This window comes from Macaca nemestrina, chromosome 17 (assembly GCF_043159975.1).
Source record: "Macaca nemestrina isolate mMacNem1 chromosome 17, mMacNem.hap1, whole genome shotgun sequence".
NCBI classification, from domain to species: Eukaryota; Metazoa; Chordata; class Mammalia; order Primates; family Cercopithecidae; genus Macaca; species Macaca nemestrina.
In genome coordinates, this window is record NC_092141.1 from 70,762,292 (window position 1) to 70,785,205 (window position 22,914).

The 22,914-nt window shown below is 39.4% G+C and overlaps 1 protein-coding gene across 9 annotated transcripts in view; it reads right to left on the bottom strand.

Moving 5' to 3' along the window:
* The window catches only part of LOC105483066 (cell division cycle 27), a 65,563-nt gene that overhangs the window by 35,276 nt on the left and 7,373 nt on the right, over positions 1-22,914 (bottom strand). For 7 of the 9 annotated variants that reach the window (XR_011615925.1, XM_011743658.3, XM_011743657.3 and 4 more), the window contains exons 2-7: positions 22,318-22,393; positions 11,839-11,986; positions 9,837-9,962; positions 2,890-2,987; positions 1,892-2,046; positions 1,576-1,787 (exon numbers count right to left, since the gene is read on the bottom strand). Coding sequence is in view for 8 of the 9 variants with exons in the window: in XM_011743658.3 (XP_011741960.2) it covers positions 1,576-1,787; positions 1,892-2,046; positions 2,890-2,987; positions 9,837-9,962; positions 11,839-11,986; positions 22,318-22,393 (815 nt within the window). In the remaining variant the exon portion in view is untranslated. The remainder of the gene's footprint in view (positions 1-1,575; positions 1,788-1,891; positions 2,047-2,889; positions 2,988-9,836; positions 9,963-11,838; positions 11,987-22,317; positions 22,394-22,914) is intronic. The other 2 variants (XM_011743660.3, XM_011743659.3) reach the window with 1 other exon arrangement.

Genomic DNA, 22,914 nt, shown 5'->3' on the forward strand with positions numbered 1-22,914 from the left:
ACCTCCAACTGCTGGGTTCAAACGATTCTTGTGCCTCAGCCTCCCAACTACCTGGGATTACACGTATCTGTCACCATACCTGGCTAATTTTTGTAATTTTAGTAGAGATAGGGTTTTACCATGTGGGCCAGACTGGTCTTGAGCTCCTGGTCTCAAGTGATCTGCTCACCTCAGCCTCCCAAAGTGCTGGGATTACAGGCATGAGCCACCAAGCCCAACCCGTTCTAGCACATCGTTTTTCATTTTGATACTTTTGGATATGTATCCTCTGGGCTGAGTTCCTGTATTTATACATACATATACTACTATTAATTTTGATAAAATATTTTATATTAATAGGTGTGACAGCTAGGTTCAGTGGCTCATGGTAATCCTAGCACTTTGGGAGGCCATGGCAGGAGGATCACTAGAGGTCAGGAGTTCCAGATCAGCTTGAGCAACACAGCAAGACCCCATCTCTACAAAAAAACTTTAAAAATTAGCCAGGTGTGTTGGCATGTGCCTGCAGTCCTAGCTACTCAGGAGTCTGAGGCGGGAGGATCGCTTGAGCCCAGGTATTTGAGGCTGCAGTGAGCTATGATTGTGCCATTGCACTCTAACCTGGGTGACAGAGTGAGATGCTGTCTCAAACAAAAAACGGTAGGTGTCAAATTTCCACCATGTTTTGGAAAAGAACATTTTAATAGCAACCAATGGTGCTCTGATTGTAACATTTCATGAGGCTCACTGCTATCCAATAATGCACAGCCATAGATAGTATTTCTTAATGTGTTTACTACCTAATTTAAGAGTTTTACATTTTTCTCCAATTTTTTTTTTGAGACGGAGCCTTGTCCTGTCTCCTAGGCTGGAGTGCAGTGGCGCCATCTCAGCTCACTGCAACCTCTGCCTCCTGGGTTCAAGTGATTCTCTTGCCTCAGCCTCCCGAGTAGCTGGATCTATAGAAGCATGCCACCATGCCCAACTAATTTTTTGTATTTTTAGTAGAGATGGGGTTTCGCCATGTTGGCCAGGATGGTCTTGATCTCCTGACCTCGTGATCCGCCCACCTCGGTCTCCCAAAGTGCTGGGATTACAGGTGTGAGCCACCGCGCCCGGCCAATCCAATACTTAGTATCAATTTTTTTTGAGTCAGAGTCTTGCTCTGTTACCCAGGCTGGAGTGTAGTGGCTCCATCTCGGCTCACTGCAACCTCCGCCTCCTGGGTTCAAGCAATTCTCCTGTCTCAGCCTCTCGAGTAGCTGGGATTACAGGCGCCCACCACCACGCCCAGCTAATTTTTATATTTTTAGTAGAGACAGGGTTTCACCATGTTGGCCAGGCTGGTCTCGAACTCCTGACCTCAGGTGATCTGCCTGCCTTGGCCTCCCAAAGTGCTGGGATTACAGGCGTGAGCCACCGCGCCTGTCAACATCATCATGTGCTGTTTTTTACTTCATTTTCTGAAAACAGAATGCCCCTGTTCCCATACTGATTTAGAAGTTGCCATTGTAATAATCTGCATTACAAACAATATGAGTTATTATAAGATCATTTAGTACTATAGCACATTTGAAAGTATCTTGTTTGACTTACCTTGGGGTTAATGGGCTAAGAGCTGCTGGTCCTCCTAATAAACTTCGACCAGTTTTTGGTTTATTTTGAACCTGTTTAGATAATATGGAAGTTCCTGTTCCCAGTGGGACAGTATCAGGTGAAATTACAGCTGAATCAATATAAGACACTGAGGAATCTGTATTCAAGGAGTACTTTGAATTGGAAGATTCTAAATTCAATCTGTTTAATTCCTGAAACAGAAAATTTCTACCAAGTCATTCACAATATATTATTTAGTTCAGATCATTCTTTGTAGTTTCATAATATTTTGAACACTAGAATATAAGACACTTACAATTGTGTCCTGGGGTGTTTCCGTAAGAACTGTCTCAGGCTGTCTGTGAGATAAACTATGATTAGGTACTTGTGTTGTGCAAGAGTTGGGCAGACAGTTGCTAAAGTTCTGTAAAGATGTGAATTTAAATGTTTGGTCAGGATCTGGCTTTTCACCTGTGAAGACAAAAAAAAAAAAAGTTTGTCTCCGAGGAAGTGAGGATTACATTTTTTTCAAGTATGCATAAGTTAGTGGAAACAGGAAATAGGCCTTATCCAAAATTTTAAATTCTCCTGTCCACTTCTGCTAATCAAATTTACCCCCTAAAAGCCCATCTATCAATGTATCATAAAAGTGTACCAGTAAGACAAAGCTGTAAATTTAGAAAATAAACTACAAGAACACTAATTTTAAATATAACAAATCACAGAAAAATGCAGATTTCTGTGTTTGCTTTAAAGCTGAAAATAACTAGGTCTCATTTTTCTCAAAGTAGGAGATGAGGTTGAAGAGTTAAAACCCATCATACTTTACATCATACTTTACAGTAAAGGTTGAAGCCCTTCTATATATACATAGATGCAACAATGCTGAAAAATGGTCCTTTATGTATCCTAGGCCAAATGTACTGAGATATTCTCTCCCTATACTGTTCAGAAACTGTAAGTTTCTGCTCCAGGCATTCTATTAATTGCATTAGAAATTCTATTAATTTTCTTATTCAGAAAGCAATTTTAGCTAGTGTTAAACACACAATATAACTCATTCTAGAGGACACTAGATACTTGAAAGTAGATGGGCTAAACAGAAGAATCTACTGGATTTAATCTTTGTGTAATTTTCAGTTATATGATTCTTGAAACATACCTATGATTCTAACTTATTTTTTATTTTCAATTTTAACTTGGAAAAATATTTTTCTTGGGGGTAGATGATCTGTATTGCTCTCCAAAAATTAAGTAGCAGGAAAAAAGAAGAGGAGATGGGAACCCACCCACCTCTCAACCCCACCCACCTACCTATTTCACATAATGATTCAAAAGGAGACCAGAGGAAAGGATTTAAACTAAGGCTCTTTTGGTAACATTCTGATCCTTTGGCAAGCCGATCTGTCTTGCTGTGGAGAGAAACAAGTAGATTAAATAAGCTACAAACCTCAAAACTTTTATCATAAACTTTTAGTACAAAAAATTAGGTAAAAGTTACAGAAGTTCGGAGAGCACTCTTCGTGATGCTTCTCTAAATTACCAATTTCTCCTATCTGCTAATCTCCAAATCAAGTGAACGTAAACAGAACACGAATCAAAAGAAATGCTTACAAAATAAACTATCATTGCCTTCTTGAATATTACTACTACTTTAAACTTCCTGTCAGATACTAGAGTTACTGAGGGAGATGTGAAAAACACCGAAATTCTTCAGTATTCTTTTTTTTTTTTTAAACTGTATTACTTTTTATCGACACATAAATAATTGTACACATTTATGGGTACAATGTGATGTTTTGATACATGTATACATTATGTAATTATTCAAATTAGGGTAATTTAAAAAAATTATACTTTAAGTTCTAGGGTACATGTGCACAACGTGCAAGTTTGTTACCTATGTATACATGGGCCATGTTGCTGTACTGCACCCATTAACTCGTCATCAACATTAGGTATATTTCCTAATGCTATCCCTCCCCCTACCCCCTCCCCACAATAGGACCCGGTATGTGATGCTCCCCTTCCTGTGTCCAAGTGATCTCATTGTTCAGTTCCCACCTATGAGTGAGAACATGTGGTATTTGGTTTTCTGTTCTTGCAATAGTTTGCTCAGAATGATGGTTTCCAGCTGCATCCATGTCCCTACAAAGGACACAAACTCATCCTTTTTTATGGCTGCATAGTATTCCATGGTGTGTATGTGCCACATTTTCTTAATCCAGTCTGTCACTGATGGACATTTTGGTTGATTCCAAGTCTTTGCTATTGTGAATAGTGCCACAATAAACATACGTGTGCATGTGTCTTTATAGCAGCATGACTTATAATCCTTTGGGTATATCCCCAGTAATGGGATGGCTGGGTCAAATGGTATTTCTCGTTCTAGATCCTGGAGGAATCGCCACACGGTTTTCCACAATGGTTGAACTAGTTTACAGTCCCACCAACAGTGTAAAAGTGTTCCTATTTCTCCACATCCTCTCCAGCACCTGTTGTTTTCCTGATTTTTTGATTGCCATTCTAACTGGTGCGAGATGGTATCTCATTGTGGTTTTGATTTGCATTTCTCTGATGGCGAGTGATGATGAGCACTTTTTCATGTGTCTGTTGGCTGTATGAATGTCTTCTTTTGAGAAGTGTCTGCTCATATCCTTTGCCCACTTTTTGATGGGGTTGTTTGTTTTTTTCTTGTAAATTGGATTGAGTTCTTTATAGGTTCTGGATATTAGCCCTTTGTCAGATGAGTAGATGCAAAAATTTTCTCCCATTATGTAGGTTGCCTGTTCACTCTGCTGGTAGTTTCTTTTGCTGTGCAGAAGCTCTTTAGTTTAATTAGATCCCATTTGTCAATTTTGGCTTTTGTTGCTGTTGCTTTTGGTGTTTTAGACATGAAGTCCTTGCCCATGCCTATGTCCTGAATGGTATTACCTAGGTTTTCTTCTAGGGTTTTTATGGTTTTAGGTCTAAGATTTAAGTCTCTAATCCATCTTGAATTAATTTTCGTATAAGGAGTAAAGAAAGGATCCAGTTTCAGCTTTCTACTTACGGCTAGCCAATTTTCCCAGCACCATTTATTAAACAGGGAATCCTTTCCCCATTTCTTGTTTTTGTCAGGTTTGTCAAAGATCAGATGGCTGTAGATGTGTGGTATTATTTCTGAGGACTCTGTTCTGTTCCATTGGTCTATATCTCTGTTTTAGTAGCAGTACCATGCTGTTTTGGTTACTGTAGCCTTGTAGGATAGTTTGAAGTCAGGTAGCATGATGCCTCCAGCTTTGTTCTTTTGGCTTAGGATTGTCGTGTTGGCAATGCGGGGTCTTTTTTGGTTCCATATGAACTTTAAAGCAGTCTTTTCCAATTCTGTGAAGAAAGTCATTGGTAGCTTAATGGGGATGGCATTGAATCTATAAATTACCTTGGGCAGTATGGCCATTTTCACAATATTGATTCTTCCTATCCATGAGCATGGTATGTTCTTCCATTTGTTTGTGTCCTCTTTTATTTCACTGAGCAGTAGTTTGTAGTTCTCCTTGAAGAGGTCCTTTACATCCCTTGTAAGTTGGATTCCTAGGTATTTTATTCTCTTTGAAGCTACTGTGAATGGGAGTTCATTCATGATTTGGCTTTCTGTTTGTGTGTTACTGGTGTATAAGAATGCTTATGATTTTTGTACATTGATTTTGTATCCTGAGACTTTGCTGAAGTTGCTTATCAGCTTGAGGAGATTTTGAGCTGAGACGATAGGGTTTTCTAAATATACAATCATGTCATCTGCAAAAAGGGACAATTTGACTTCTTCTTTTCCTAACTGAACACCTTTATTTCTTTCTCTTGCTTGAATGCCCTAGCCAGAACTTCCAAACTATGTTAAACAGGAGTGATGAGAGAGGGCATCCCTGTCTCGTGCCAGTTTTCAAAGGGAATGCTTCCACTTTTTGTCCATTCAGTATGATATTGGCTGTGGGTTTGTCATAAATAGCTCTTATTATTTTGAGATACGTTCCATCAATACCGAATTTGTTGAGAGTTTTTAGCATGAAGGGCTGTTGAATTTTGTCAAAGGCCTTTTCTGCATCTATTGAGATAATCGTGTGGTTTTTGTCTTTGGTTCTGTTGATATGCTGGATTATGTTTATTGATTTGCATACGTTGAACCAGCCTTGCATCCCAGGGATGAAGCCCACTTGATCATGGTGGATAAGCTTTTTGATGTGCTGCTGGATTCAGTTTGCCAGTATTTTATTGCATCAATGTTCATCAGGGATATCGGTTTTATTTGCATCGATGTTCATCAGGGATATCGGTCTAAAATTCTCTTTTTTAGTTGTATCTCTCTCAGGTTTTGGTATCAGGATGTTGGCCTCGTAAAATGAGTTAGGGAGGATTCCCTCTTTTTCTATTGATTGGAATAGTTTCAGAAGGAATGGTACCAACTCCTTGTACCTTTGGTAGAATTCGGCTATGAATCCATCCGGTCCTCGACTTTTTTTGGTTGCTAGGCTATTAATTATTGCCTCAATTTCAGAGCCTGCTATTGGTCTATTCAGGGATTCAACTTCTTCCTGGTTTAGCCTTGGGAGAGTGTAAGTGTCCAGGAAATTATCCATTTCTTCTAGGTTTTCTAGTTTATTTGCGTAGAGGTTAATTATTCTTAATTTTTTTTTTTTTTGGTGGGGGACAAGGTCTGGCTCTATCATACAGGCTGAAGTGCAGTGGCATGATCTTGGTTCACTGCCACCTTTACTTCCTAGGCTAAAGCCATCCTCCTACCTCAGCCTCCTGAGCAGCTGGAACTATAGGTGCGCACCACCATATCTGGCTAATTTTTGCATATTTTGTAGAGACCAGGTTTCGCCATGATGCCCAGGTGGGTCTTGAACTCATGGGCTCAGGTGATTTACCTGTCTTGAACTTCCAAAATGCTGGGATTACAGGAGGGAGCCACCGCACCTGGCCTTTTTGTATTTTTGTAGTGATGGGGTTTTGCCATGTTGCCCAGGCAGGTCTCCAACTCATGAGCTCAAGTGATCTGCCCACCACAGCCTCCCAAAATGCTGGAATTACAGGCGTGACCCACCACACTTGTCCTTAATTTTTTTTTTTTTTTTTTGAGACGGAGTCTTGCTCTGTCGCCCAGGCTGGAGTGCAGTGGCTGGATCTCGGCTCACTGCAAGCTCCGCCTCCCGGGTTCACGCCATTCTCCTGCCTCAGCCTCCCGAGTAGCTGGGACTACAGGCGCCCGCCACCTCACCCGGCTAGTTTTTTTGTACTTTTTAGTAGAGACGGGGTTTCACCGTGTTAGCCAGGATGGTCTTGATCTCCTGACCTCGTGATCCGCCCGTCTCGGCCTCCCAAAGTGCTGGGATTACAGGCTTGAGCCACCGCGCCCGGCCCTTAATTTTTAATATAACACTCCCAGTGGTAATTCTGAAAGTGATTTAAATGCTTTATATATAGCATAAATGATCAGGTTTTTTGTTTTGTTTTGTTTTGAGGCTTAATTCACTTTATTTTTCTTGTATAAAAGTCCTATGTTGTAGCCACAGCCGGAGCCTGGGTCCTCTGCATAGACACTCTGGTGTGGGTCTTGATGAGGTGGTTTAATTTCCAAATGTTTTGAGATTTTCTTATCCATGTGTGACTTTTTATCATCTAATGCAACTCTTTTAAACAGAGTAATATTTATAATACTTCATTTTAGTTAATTTTCTAAAAATAAAAATATGATGCTCTTTAGGATTATTTCTCCAACATTCCTTATTAAAATTTTGACAACTTCTTTCATAAATTGTCTACCCTCCTGTTTTTGTACATCACTCCTCTCAAATAATTTGTAGTCTTCAAACATCTATTTTCCTCTGAAGTCACTGTATAGATATGAGATGTCAAACTTTTTCTATCAAGTCTTTCCTAGTTACCATAACCCCCTTCTTAATCAGGCAGGACTAATTATTCTCTCATTTGAACAATATACTGCTCAAATTTTATGACAGAACTTTTAATGTGATAATAAAAACTACTCTGAGTGTGGAAAAAGCAACATTTTGTTTTTTCCTGTTCTCTCTCAACAATAACAATCATCAACACAGAACACTTCTGTGACCAAATGTCTGGGTTTTTTTTCCCCCCAAACACACCAAGCACCAAACACCAGCTGAATGTCCGCTAATTCAATTCTGACACCATCTACCTGTAGACAGCCTCAGGTCCCACAGGTTAAGGCCTCAGTCTTCAAGACTGCCCTGCCTCACCTTCAGAAGCCAGTCACGAGTCTGGGCCTAAGGAACTTCTGATCAACTAGCTATGAATTGGGATTCCCACAACGCTCTACTCAGGTTTGATGAACTTGCTAGAGCAGTTGACTTATAAAAGATATTACAAAGGATAGAGATGAAGAGTGCGTAGGGTGAGGCATGGGGAAAGGGGGGTGTGGACCTTCCATGGCCTCTCCAGGCAAGCCACCTGCCAGGAACCTCCATGTGTTCAGCTTTCTGGAAGCTTTCTGAATCCTGTCCTTTTGAGTTTTTATGGAGGCTTCATTACATAGGCATTACTGATTAAACCATTAGCTGTTGGTGATAATCTTATTATCAATTTACTGGTGAAATTTAATCTTCAGCTCCTCTCACCTCCTGGGAGGTTAGGGGATGGGGATGAAAAGTCCCAACCCTCTAATCCTGCCTTGATCTTTTGCTGCCAGCCCCTATCCTGAAGCTACCCAGGGAATGCCAGCTACCAGTCAATTTGTTTGCATACAAAAAGATATCACTTTGGAGTTTCTAAGTGTATAAGAGGAAATGAGGTCAAAGACCAAATATATACATTTCACTATATCACACTTACAAACTTTTGTTTACTGTTTCTCTTCTCCTACTCTACTATAAACCTTTGAGAGTGGGGACTGTGAGTTATTTATCTTTATATTCCCAGTGCCAAGTGTGTTTAGCTATAATGGGAATGAATCTCAAAGTTTCTTGACTAAATGACAAGAAGAATCATAGTTGCATGAACTAAATTCATTATTCTCAGTCCTGAAGGTAAATGAATATATTGATATTATGTCTTTGGTTACTCCTGTTTGAAAGAGTGGTATTAATGGCTAAACATACCACTGTTACACCTGAAAATGGGCCCCCAAACTTAGTCAAATAATGTATTCCATTCAGAAACACATTTTCAAGGTTTTGAAAAACAACCACTATTCAAACTAGCCTCAATTTATCTTAAAACAGATGCTATCCTAGTTCTTTAGACAAGCAGTCCCCAGTCCCCACAGGGAAGAAGTGACAACAGAAAACATTTACACATGGGAAGCATTCCCATGGGCAGATGGGCAGAGTTACTTGTTGTTCTTCTTTTTTTTTTTTGAAACAGGGTCTTGCTCTGTTACCCAGGCTGGAGTGCAGTGGCACAATCACAGCTCACCGCATCTTCAACCTCCTGGGCTCAAGAGATCCTCCACCTCAGTCTCCTGAGTAGCTGGGAATACAGGCATGTGCCAACACACCCAGCTAATTTTTAATTTTTTTGTAGAGATGGGGTCTTGGTACCCTGCCCAGGCTAGTCTTGAACTCCTGGCCTCAAGTGATCCTCCTATCTCCACCTCCCAAAGTGTTGAGATTACAGGCATGAGACAATGCACCTGACTATCTTTTCTTCTATTTCCTCAGTAGATCATACAAAGACACTCTTTTCACCCAAGGTAAAAAAACTAACACGGGGCTGGGCACAGTGGCTCACACCTGTAATCCCAGCACTTTGGGAGGCTGAGGCAGGTGGATCACCTCAGGTCAGGAGTTCAAAACCAGCCTGGCCAATATGGTAAAACCCTGTCTACCAAAACTACAAAAATTAGCTGGGCGTGGTGTCGGGCACCTATAACCCCAGCTACTTGGGAGGCTGAGGCAGGAGAATCGCTTGAACCCGGGAGGTGGAGGTTGCAGTGAACTGAGATTGTGCCATTGCACCCCAGCCTGGATGATAAGAGTAAAACTCCATCTCAAACAAACAAACAAAAAAACCTAACATGTATGATCAATTGTTAGGCAGGGCTGCTGTAGCTATTATCAGTAAGGCTAAGTGGAGAATCTAAAATTAGATTAACATCTCTGCTATTTTAATAAGGTCGTAAAATCAGATTATATACTACTCAGCCAAGTAATATTTGATAAACACCGATCAACATAGGTTTTTTAAACTATAAAACATTCTTGTACGGAAATGCTTTTCTGACAGTTTGAATCTTTCTTACTTACCAATATACATGTCCCAACAACGAAAGAGTAAAGCAAGCTGAATCACCAAACTCAGTAACAATATCGTCATGGCTTTTCTGCTTATTAAACACTCCACCAGATAAGATTTGTTCCCCTTCTGCAAGCCTTTAAAATACAAATTTAAAGATTTTTAAAAACTAATATAAAAAGCAGTTCATGTAAACATATTCTTCATTACCAAAGTGCATTTAATTATGGAGACACAAATTTTCTTTCTCTCTCTCTCTCTTTTCCTTCCTTCCTTCATCTCTCCCTCTCTCTCTCTCCCCTTTTCTTTCTTTCTTTAAAGAGATGGGTTCTCGCTTTGTTACCCAGGCTAGAGTGCAGTAGTACAATCATAGTTCGCTGTGGCCTCAAATTCCTGGACTTGGGTGATCCTCCTGCATCAGTGAGTAGCTGGGACTACAGGTGCACACCACTATACCCAGCTAATTTTTAAATTTTTTGTAGAGACAGGGTCTCACTATGTTGACCAGGCTGGTTTCAAACTCCTGGGCTCATGCAATCCTCTCATCTCATGGGATCACAAGCATGAGACACTGCACCTGGAAAATTTGTTTATTGTAAAAAAAAATTTTTTTTTAAATTAGGATAGTGGCAAACACGTACTTAGAATTATTTGAGAGGCTGGAAATTTATGATCTTAAAATTTCACTTTTACTGTTAAAAACAGAATCAGTTACATTTAGTCTCTGTATGTACAAATCCAGTCTGAGCAACATATTCATTACTCATGTCAGAAGGCACAGAAGATGCTTATTATACTGGGGGAGAAAATATAAATGTTCTTCATTAACAAACATGGTGGTCCTTTTTACTTCCTTAAAATAGAAATGTATATGCAAATTAAACAAGACTAACATATTTTAATTAAAAATTGCACACTTAGGCCAGGCACAGTGGCTCACGCCTATAACCCCAGTACTGCGGGAGGCCAAGGTGGGAGGATAGCTTGAACCCAAGAGTTCGAAACCAGCTTGAGCAACATAGTGAGACCACATCTATACAAAAAATAAGAAAATTAGCCAGGTGTAGTGACACGTGTCTGCAGCTCCAGCTACGTGGGAGGCTGAGATGGGAGGATCGCTTAGGCCCAGATGGGGGACTGCAGTGAGCCATGATCACCCCACTGCACTCCAGCCTGAGCAACAGAGCAGGACCCTTTCTCTAAAAAAAAGAAAAAAAAGAAGGAACTGGCAAGTTACATAAGAAAGATTTTTAAGAATTCAACATTAGGATCTTTGAAATTTAAAAATAATTCAATAACAAATGTCTCAGAAATTTCAGATATTTGAGCTAGCTTTAATTAAAAAGTCATCAATTAGTCACTGGACAGATAATATAGTTATTGATCAATCTATGGTGAGACTTACTTGTATCTCCCCCCTTGTAAACCTACAAGCCAATTATACATACAGGCTTTTACAAATATCTAACACCGTTTACACATGTGACCGTTTAGTCCCTTTTACCATTATTCCATCTCTTACAGTACAGAAGATAATTTAACAGAACCTAACTATCTGTATCTCTAAATGCCTCCAAATTTGGCATAGGGACAGCTGACTTGGTTTAACTATAATGTGCAAAAGAAGTACTCAACAAAATGATCTTAAAAAGGAAACTACAATCACCTAAACACAAGGGTGTTAATCTCAAGTGAACTGGTGGGTTTTTAGGCTTATTCAAATTGGTCTAACACTGAAAGAAAAGAAAACGAAATATTTGTGATCATTTAAGAAACCAATAAGAATCAGTTGTAACTTAAGTTTCTCCAGAGTTAAACTCTATTTATTACCATAACAACAAAATCTCCATAATATAAATAATAGCATAGGCAACAGTGCAAACATTTCAAATGTTACTGAAATAGATGAAAAAGAGGGAAGAAAGGGAATCAGAGTTTAATCTGAAAAGAATTTTATCCAAAATTCAACAGTGTAAGTAAAACAAAATAGCTAGAAAATATTTTAAAACTTACTTGCTGAGATCAACACAACATTTTGCAAGCAGGTATTTGCATTGTGGTGTAGTACAACTGTGTCCTTTCAACAGTCTATAAGCTTTATATGCCTTTCCTGAGCGGTAATAACAGGTTGCCAGTAAAAACAAGGCTTCTTCTGAGTGTACTAAAAACAGACATTTTTAAAAAAGGCTATTGTTCAGTATCTTGAATGATAATCAGTTTATCATGCAATAAACAAGTTTAGCAAAAAAAAAAAAAAAAAATTAGGCTTGCTATTTTAACACAAAACAATCACTTATTAATTCAAATTTGAATTATGGAGAAACAGTTTGTTTATAGCAAAGTTAGTTCCTTTGCTCTTGATTACTTTTCTCTATAAGAAACCAAGGAAATAACACAATGAAGACAATCATGGTATTCTCTGTAAATACTTAAGAAAAGCAAACACACACAAATACCCCTGCCTTTAAACAGACTGCCAGTAAAGGATCTTGTTTTTAGGTAATATTTTTCTAATAAATCTTTTGGGAGGATAGAAGTCAAATTTCATTAGCAAGAGAAACCTGAGTGTAAATAAATCTAACTACCAATATGAAGTAATTTCTACATTTAAAAAAGACCAGATTGAAAAAAAAACACTTGTTTTGCTTTAACATCAAATATACATTAGATTATATTTAAGATAAAAATTATAAATTGTGATTGCTCACAGCATTTTAACATTCAGTTGACAGACTTGTATAGTATCAATAATTAAATTACATTATAATGGGAAGAGCTGAGTTGTCTATCAATCTGTCCCCTCTTTTTACATTAGGAAATGACCCCTGCCTTCTTAATGCAATGTGGCATTTTTCACCCTTATTTAGTCTGTCTCTACCAAATTGATCATCACTTCACTTCTATCCCCACAATCCAGATGAGGGTCTACAGAGGCAACAACAAAGAGGATGGAAAGAGAGGGACAACCACAAAACTGTGCTTCTAAAAATGGGTTGTGTAACAATACCAGTGAGCTGAAGGATCTTCTAAGCCAGTGGCTCTCAAAGTGTGGTCTTGTACCAGTATCAGCATGACTTGGAAACTTTCTAGAAATGAAAATTTTTGTGTCCCATCTCATACCCACTAAATTAGTAATTCTGGGAGTAGGAACCAGTAATCTACATGGCTAACAAACTCTTCAAGTGATTCAGTGGCATTCTCAAGTTTGAGAACCACTGTTGTAAAGTACAAGACAAACTTGCCACATCTTTCTAAACAGTTAACATCATTCTAAGATTTTGGATAAAAAAGTAATTTGAAATTTTATTTCTAAGTTTTTTGTCATAGATATGCACAAGCAAAAACCAACAGACCCCTTTTTCTCTGGTCCATCTTCTGGTTTTTCATGAAACCACAGTGTAAAAAATAATAAATAGTAAATGATAAGAAATTTTGGCAGATGTGTTTTAATGAGATGTACAGTAGTGTTAGTGCTGCAGGTGCAGAAAGAAAAAAGAATGGGTCGCTCACTGCAATAGGAATAAACTATTAATTTTACTGAGCTACAACTTCTAATTTACGTTAAGTTAGAAAATTGGATTTCCTCTAGATTTTACAATGGTCTGGTTTCTTTTCACCTTATAAGTTTTTAAAAACTATTGATTATACCAATAAACAATGGCTGCCACAAACTAGTTTAACTCCCAGTCATAGTAAGGCTGTCTCAATTGTTTACAAATATTTGATTATGTGTAGGTCCACTTTCACGGCAATAAAATTCCCTAATAACATAAAATACCAACTATTCTTTTTGTGTGTATGTGTGCGTGTGTAATTTTAGTGTAATATTGCAATTAGCTTTATGAAGCATAATAACTTAAAAATTATATGTTCAAATGGGAATATGGATTGGTGATTTAGGCAAAACTTAAAAATAATGAAACTGGCCAGGAGTGGTGGCTCATGCCTGTAATCCTAGCACTTTGGGAGGCTGAGGCAGGCAGATCACCTGAGGTCAGGAATTCAAGACCAGCCTGGCCAACATGGCGAAACCCGTCTTCTACTAAAAATACAAAAATTAGCCAGGCGTGGTGGCACATGCCTGTAATCCCAGCTACTCTGGAGGCTGAGGCAGGAGAATCGCCTGAACCCAGGAGGCAGAGACTGCAGTGAGCTGAGATCGTGCCACTGCACTCCAGCCTGGGTGACAGAGTGAGACTGTTTAAAAAATAAATAAATAAATAAATAAATAAAAGTAATGAAACTGTCAGATAATGAAGTAAATCCAGAGCAATCTGAAGTGTTATGACATGGGTGGTTTCTTAGGCTCCTCACAAGTAACTTGGCAGCAGAAAAAGACAACAGTACCCCAAACACAATTAATGAACCAGTGGTAAGCAGCCATAAATCTAAAAAGCACAGAACATATTTACTGGATAGGATCGACAAAGATTTCTTTTTTTTTTTTTTTGAGACGGAGTCTCGCTCTGTAGCCCAGGCTGGAGTGCAGTGGCGGGATCTCAGCTCACTGCAAGCTCCGCCTCCCCGGTCCACGCCTTTCTCCTGCCTCAGCCTCCGGAGTAGCTGGGACTACAGGCGTCCGCCACCTCGCCTGGCTAGTTTTTTTTTTTTTGTATTTTTTAGTAGAGACGGGGTTTCACCGTGTTAGCCAGGATGGTCTCGATCTCCTGACCTCGTGATCCACACGTCTCGGCCTCCCAAAGTGCTGGGATTACAGGCTTGAGCCACCGCGCCCGGCCAAAGATTTCATCTGGAACAGTAACTCCAACTAATGGATAATGACTGTCTGAAATGCCACGTTCAGAAAAATTCTTGAGGCTGATCATGGCCTAGCTACTAAGTATAGGGATCAAAATAACAGGATCCAGAAAGAGTTATTGGCATGCCACTTATTTACCACCCTCTCTACAGACTTAATTAAAATATGGGATTAGAATTATAAGGTCCATAATATGTTTCATAATCATGAATGAAGTTAGCATTGACTCCATTAAGTCACTCTTAAAGTAATATTGAGAAATCAATCATGTACTAGTTAAATTATGCTATGTCCATGTGATGAAAAATACAGACACAGAAAGATTTCCAGAATGTACTGTTAAAGTGAAAAAACAAACAAATTAAGCCTGTAATCCCAGCACTTTGGGAGGCCAAGGTGGGAGGATCACCTGAGGTCAAGAGTTCAAGGCCAGCCTGGCCAACATGGTGAAACCCCATCTCTACTAAAAATACAAAAGTCAGCCGGGTGTGGTGGCGTGCACCTGTGATCCCAGCTACCCGGGGCGCTGAGGCAGAGGAATCACTCGAACCCGGGCGACAGAGGTTGCAGTGAGCCGAGATCGCGCCACTGCACTCCAGCCTGGGCAACAGCGAAACTCTGTCTCAATAAATAAATAAATACATAAAGAAGTTGTAGCAACACTACTGAAGTTCCTCTTCTTACGAACAGGTTTGGCTTCAAAATTGGAAAGGTCTTTTGAATATAAGTCCAAAACAATTAAGAGGGGTTTAACCTTGCATCCTCCAGATACATTTACATCAAATAGAAAGGCAAATTAGTCCTTCGATGCTTTTAAACCAGATAGACACCTCTTCTTCATACTGATGTATAATCTAAATAAGCAGCTTTTCTAAAATGGACCAGTTTTGACAAATTTACAATTTGTTGAGGTAAGTGTTCTCTACCTAGCCTTGATAAACTACACAAAAATCAGAGAAGCCCTCAGAGGTTAGAGTACTCTGCTGGCTACCCTATCATGAACTCTGATGCTGTGTGTATTTAATGGCAGAGAACCTATAGAACCTTCTATGATTAGTGACATATGTTTTAAATTGATTATCTGGGCCAGGCTCAGTGGCTCACGCCTGTAATCTCAGCACTCTGGGAGGCCAAGGTGGACGGATCACTTGAGTCCACAAGTTGGAGACCAGCCTGGCCAATATGGCAAAACCCCGTCTCTACTAAAAATACAAAAATTAGCCAGGCATGGTGGTGCATGTCTGTAATTTCAGCTTCTTGGGAGGTAGAGGTACAAGAATCGCTTGAACCCAGGAGGCAGAGGTTGCAGTGAGCCGAGATCGTGCCACGGCACTCCAGCCTGGGCAACGGAGCGAGATTCTGTCTCAGAAGAAAAAAAATAATAAAACAAATTGATTATCTGTTAAGTTTTTAAATCAACTATAAGCAGTATGGCACGTGTATTAAAGTACCAAATGTGAAGCTAGACTGCTTGGGTTCAGATTCCGGCACTTTAACTTACTAACTATGACTTAGGGTGGAGCTACTTAACTTCTCTGACCTTCATTTTTTTTTTCATCTGTAAAATAAGGACTATGATACTACCTTTAAAGGTTGCTGTTAGAATTAAATGACTTAATACATGTACAGCAATTAGGATAGCATCTGACACATAGTGAAGGCTGTATGTGCTATTATTTTAATTATTGGCCTTCTCTTAAATTTACAATACCTGAGTAGATATTTGATATTAATGCAGGGGGTACATAAGTGTCACTGAGCCACATGCTCAAGTAATTCTATTTCATCATTAACTTTTTTTTTTTTTTTTGCTGTTTTCATTTGTATGGAGGCTGTACGTTTCTTTTATTACATTATTCATTCTGTTGTTCAGAGTCATTTCTACTGTTGAACATTTCATCCACATATGCAACTTTAGCATATTAACACTATTCTCAATGTTTATCTTTTCTATATTTATTTACATCCTGCATTTCAATACTAACTGGTTTTATACAAAACTGTTGTTAATGATGGGGTTAATAGTACTGTGAAGTATTTTAAAACCATGCTTAGAGTAAAAAGACCACAAATAAAAGACGGCTGGAAGAAGTTTTAAAAGGTTCCTTAGTGTTTGAGGCAGAAAATGGCAATATATGAGGAGAAAAAAGATGGCCAAATTGTGCAGGGCTTTGTAAACTGTGTAAAGATTTAGCAACAGATCCTTACAACAATTAGATACCTCTGAAGGGTTTTAAGAAGGAACATAGATTTGGGAGGGGAAAAGGAATAGGCAGGGAAGGGGAGATAAGGAAAATTCAGTTAGTGGTATCTTAGGTTAGATTTGAATATATTGAGTTTGATGTGTCTGTGAAACATCCAAGTTAATTCAATGAAAATAGTTGAGTCTTGGATCAATAAAGGCCTAAAAATGATACATTATTCCACATCTTTAGTAGAATTCTGGATATTCTTTAATATTGATCTTAACACAATCTGGTAAATAGTTTTTTTGTATGTTGCCATTTGTACGCATATATTTCTGTGAGTTTGGGCTCTCAGTATCCTGGTTAATAGAAAAGAAACAGATGCTGAACGTTTTACTCTGGTTCAGTTCTCTCCCACTGAGCCTAATTTACTAAAATTGATACACCCAATGCAATCTATACATCTTATCCACTAATCACTAAGACAGGCAGAAAATTGGTGAACAATTTTACGGTCATTTAAAATGTACTCAAGCAGGGCGCAATGGCATGTGCCTGTATTCCTAGCTACTTGGGAGGGTCGCTTGAGCCCAAGTGTTTGAGGCCAGCATGGGCAACATAGGGAGATCCTGACTTTAAAAAAAATGTTTAAAAAGTACTGATATTAAAAAATAAAGGCCAGACACGGTGGCTCACGCCTGTATTCCCAGCACTTTGGGAGGCCAAGGAGGGCGGATCACTTGACACCAGGAGTTTGAGATCAGCCTGGCCAACATGGTGAAACCCTGTCTCTACTAAAAATACAAAAATCAGCTGGGCATGGCCGCGGGCACCTATAATCCTAGCTACTCAGGAGGCTGAGGCAGGAGAATTGCTTGAACCTGGGAGGCAGTGAGCCGAGATTGGGCCACTGCACTCCAGGCTGGGTGACAGAGGGAGACCCTGTCTGAAACAAACAAACAAACAAACAAACAAAAACATTTTGCAGTGTGGGATGTAAAACCCACATTAATTTAAGATAAAACACTAGACCTTAAGCAATTTTGAACTTTGGGCTAGAACCCTCAAAATAACCTAGGAATACATGTTGACACAAGGTTTTCAGCTGTTTCTCTTTCTTTTCCTTTCACTAGTTACAATCCTCTTAGTCTCATAGAGTTCCATAGATAGCTATTACTTATGAAAAAAATGCACACACAACTTATGTCTGGTTGATTTTCTGAACATAACTCTTTTACACACAAACACACACACACATATATATCTCCAAAGACCTATCATAGTAGCTGCATTAATGTATTTTTTTCCTCATAGTCTAACACTATTTCTATTTGTTCTATAGCACTTATTTCTATTCATTCTTAACAGTTAATTAACAAAGGAGAAAAACCTTGGTCAAGGGGATCAGGTACTGGTGGTGGGAAGGAAAAATACATGCTTACAATGGGGGAAGGGAATTTACTGGAGGGAGATGGTAAAATTAGGACAGAGTTTTTCCAAAACAGCAAATCTCAACTCAATAGTGGACTGTGATGTCAATTTAGTGATTATCAGCCTACATTAAAACAACAACAAAACCACTCAATGGAAAATATTAGACTGTATCATATCTAACAAGGGTAAAAAAATCTGGCCAGGCACAGTGGGTCATGTCTATAATCCCAGCACTTTGGGAGGCAGAGGTGGGAGGATTGCTTGAGATCAGGAGTTTAAGACTGCACTGGGCAACATGGTGAGATCTCATGTCCTCAAAAATACAAAAATTAGCCGGGTATGGTGGCATGTGTCTGTAATCTCAGCTACTAGGGAGGTTGAGGTGGGAGGATTGTCTGAGCCTGGGAGGTCAAGGCTGAAGTGAGACGAGATCACATCACTGCACTCCAGCCTGGGTGACAGGCTATCTCAAAAATAAATAAATAAAAAAAAATAAAAATAAGAAAAAAAGGCCGGGCACGGTGGCTCAAGCCTGTAATCCCAGCACTTTGGGAGGCCGAGACGGGCGGATCACGAGGTCAGGAGATCGAGACCATCCTGGCTAACACAGTGAAACCCCGTCTCTACTAAAAAATACAAAAAAATAGCCGGGCGAGGTGGCGGGCGCCTGTAGTCCCAGCTACTCGGGAGGCTGAGGCAGGAGAATGGCGTAAACCCGGGAGGCGGAGCTTGCTGTGAGCTGAGATCTGGCCACTGCACTCCAGCCTGGGCGACAGAGCGAGACTCCGTCTCAAAAAAAAAAAAAAAAAAAAAACACCACAAAACCCTGAAAAGTCACTGTATTAGGATATGTTAGGGGAGACAGGGAACCTGTAAAGGACTTTCTATGTGCCAGAAACTACAGCAGACTCTTTATATATTTTACTGTATTTAGTCCTTAAAACTAATAGACATTTCTCTTCTATTTTAAAGATAAGGAAAATAAGGCTCAGAATGACTTTTGATTAAGATGAAATGGCAAATGAGTATCTGAGTTCAGATTCGCTTTTCTTTTCTTCTTTTTTTTTTGAGACGGAGTCTTGCTTGTTGCCCAGGCTGAAGTGCAGTGGCGCGATCTCAGCTCACCACAATCTCCGCCTCCCAGGTTTAAGCAATTCTCCTGCTTCAGCCTCAAGAGTGGCTGGGATTACAGGCATGCACCACTACGCTGGCTAATTTTGCATTTTTTAGTAGAGATGGGGTTTCTCCATGTTGGTCAGGCTGGTCTTGAATTCCTGACCTCAGGTGATGCGCCCACCTCTGTATCCCATATTCTCTCTTATATCATTCTGCTGTTGTTTCTTTCTGATCCCACAGTCTCAGGCCAACTATAAATCTTGAGAGAAAGACAAATGTGCAACAAAGAACCAGTGAAACTGAGAAATTATTTCAAGAATTTGACTTACAGAAGATCCTACCATCAACTGCTTTAGCCTCATGCCTTGCTGGATGTCTTTCTCCAAATATAGAAACTGCTACTAGTGACATAGGAGGCCCTTGAGCAAACAGGTAACATCTAGCATATCAACTGATATTGTCCAGCCAAGAAAACAATGTTGCCAAGAATTCTGAGGTTGGTTCAGTGGGAATGAATACTATAATGGATTAGTGATGGCTACTATGGTTGCAAATCAGAGAAGTGGTAAGTATTTGCTACCCTTGGTAAAGGGGAATCAGACAGATCTACTAGTTACTGCCTGTGGACATTAGTCTCAGTTCTCCATCCGGAAAATGGCAATAGCAATGTCTATTTGACAGGATTATTGAAGATTAAATTAGTAACTAATATTAAATACTTAGAGTACCTAGTATACAGTAGGAAATCAATAAATGATAAAATTATTGTTATTATTATTGAGCCAGGACAGTATCTGCTCTTAACTACAATTAATTCTAAAATCTTTCCTCATATAAATATGGTTAAACAGAGGCTGGGCGTGGTGGCTCAAGCCGTAATCCCAGCACTCCGGGAGGCTGAGGCGGGTGGATCACTAGGTCAGGAGTTTCAGACCAGCCTGGCCAGCATGGTGAAACCCTGTCTCTACTAAAAACACAAAAGTAGCCGGGCGTGGTGGCGGATGCCTGTAATCTCAGCTACTCGGGAGGCTGAGGCAGGAGAATTGCTTGAACCTGGGAGGCAGAGATTGTATTGAGCCAGAGATTGTACCATTGTACTCTAATCTGGGCGACAGAGTGAGACTCCAACTCAAAAAAAACAATATGGTTAAACGGAATGGTTAGGTTCTATACTGAAAGAAACTAACATTTACTGAGCAACTTTCCAAGTGCCAAGCATTGTATCAGGCACATAAATAATGTGGATTAAACAGCTTTATGTGGACTAATCTGGGAATCTTGCCACCAATTCTATGGGAAAATCTAATTGAATTCTAAACCATGAATTTACAATTTTTAAAAGCCTAACTATAATAAACTAGAAACTGCCTATTCTTTAACAATAAACAAATACAAAAAGGAAATACTAGAAATAGAAGACAGTGGTCGAGTACAATGGCTCACATCTGTTACTCCAGCTCTTTGGGAGGCTGAGGCAGGAGGAGCACTTCAGTCCAGGAGTTCAAGGCTGCAGTGAGCTATGATTGTGCCACTGTACTCTAGCCTGGGCGACAGAGTGAGATTCTGACTCAACAAAAAGTTTTAAAATACAGCAAAATATGAGGCCTGCCTAGGTATCAATGAAAATATATTTAAATAGATTATTCACAGTAAGTATCACTTTTGCATAAGTGAATGGAGTAATCTATTGTATAATCTTCTTTCTCAGTCTTTCATTCCTTCTGATCTGTCTAATCTTTTCATTGGGACCTTAAATTCCTGCTGCCCAGATCTTCCTCACTTTTCTCACTGAATTCCCATTCTCCACCCAGGACCTGACAGCTCTCTCACACGAACAGTAATCACCTTACACCCCACTATCTCAGAGACAAAGTAAGACTGGTTTTCACTTAACTTCTCAAAACTACTTCCAAGCATTGATCTTCGTCCTTTTGTAAAATTTCCTGCCCCTGAGGTTTAGGCCTTGTTCTCCCAACTCTCGGCTACTAAACGCATACTGTTTGACTTGTAAATTCCATTTAAAAGTATATAACCCAAGGAAATGACTCAAAAGGAAAAAAAAAAAAAAAAAAAGCTGTATACAATGATCTACATCAGTATCTTAGAAAGGGAATTATAATAATGACAGAAACAAAACATACATTATCAGTGGTGTTTATTAAGCATTTATTACCAAGCCAGATGGCTAAGGGCTTTAAATATACCATCTCATTGAATTTTTCAATTCTAAGGGGCAATGATTATTTTATAGACGAAATACCTGAATTTTCAGATATTAAAGTAACTCGTCCAAGGTTATAAAACTGTACATTTAAGTGACAGGTCAGGATTTGTTCCAAGGCTACAGGGTCTAAATCCATGTTCTTCACCATAGAATACAGACTATTTTCTTAAAAAAAACAAAAAAAAACAAAACTATGTGGCATAGTGGCTCATGAGTATAATCCCAGCACTTTGGGAAGCCAAGGCAGGTGGATCGCCTAGCTCAGAAGTTTGAGACCAGCCTGAGCAACATAGCAAAATCCTATCTCTACCAAAAAAAAAAAAAAATTAGCTGGACGTGGTGGTTTGTGCCTGTGGTTCCAGCTACTTGGGAGGCTGATGTGGGAGGATCGCTTGAGCCTGGGAGGTAGAGGTTGCAGTGAGCTGAGATGGTCCCACTGTACTCCAACATGGGTGACAGAGGGAGACCCTGTTTCAAACAAACAAACAAACAAACAAAAAACCCCAAAACAACAAAAACCCTGGGGAAAAAAAAAAACCTACAGATTAAAAAATGATTAAGTAAATCATAGCATATAAACCTGAATCAACTCTACCTAGCTATTAAAAGTAGTATGTAAGGAAACTACACAAATAAAAAGATTTTATGAACTAGTGTCAATCAGAAAGAAAAAAAAAGAGAATGATATCTAGAATCTTGTTACAGTGATAAAAAGTTATGGAATTTCATATGTTATTCATATATCATTCTACAGCAATGAATAGATTTCAAACCTTCTGCATAAAGGCGTTCTGCGAGGAAAACCGCATCTCGGTAAGCATAGTGGTTTAGTGCTTGCCATATAGCAGCCTGCAAATGGAGGAAAAAAGAACATAAATATACATACAGACAGACTTTCAAGGTAACTACTAGCACAGAGCCTTATATCGAATACTGAAATTAATACTCCTAATTTAAGTGATAAAACCCCAGTGCCCACAGAGCAGAGTGTGCTGGGTAAGGCTCTTCACAGGGTGGCTCCTAATACATCTGAATTTCCTCACTTAACTCTCTGTGGACTTGTAGGCTTCTGTGCCTTTGTACATCCTTTTCCTCCACTGGGCAATGTGGGCTCCCCTCACCAATCTCCCCTTATAAATTGCTCGTCCCTAAAGATTCAGCTTAAATAACATCTGCCCCCATAAAGCTTTCCTGGCTGATGTCAAGCCATTTCTTTTTTAAGATACCTCTTCTAGTAAAGCACTCACAACATGGTTACTTGTTAACAGGACTGCCAACCCTACTAAACTACAGACCCTTAGCAGCAGTGGTTCTCAACCACTTTATGTGATATACACGACAGAGATATTAAAATGTATGTCATCCTCCCA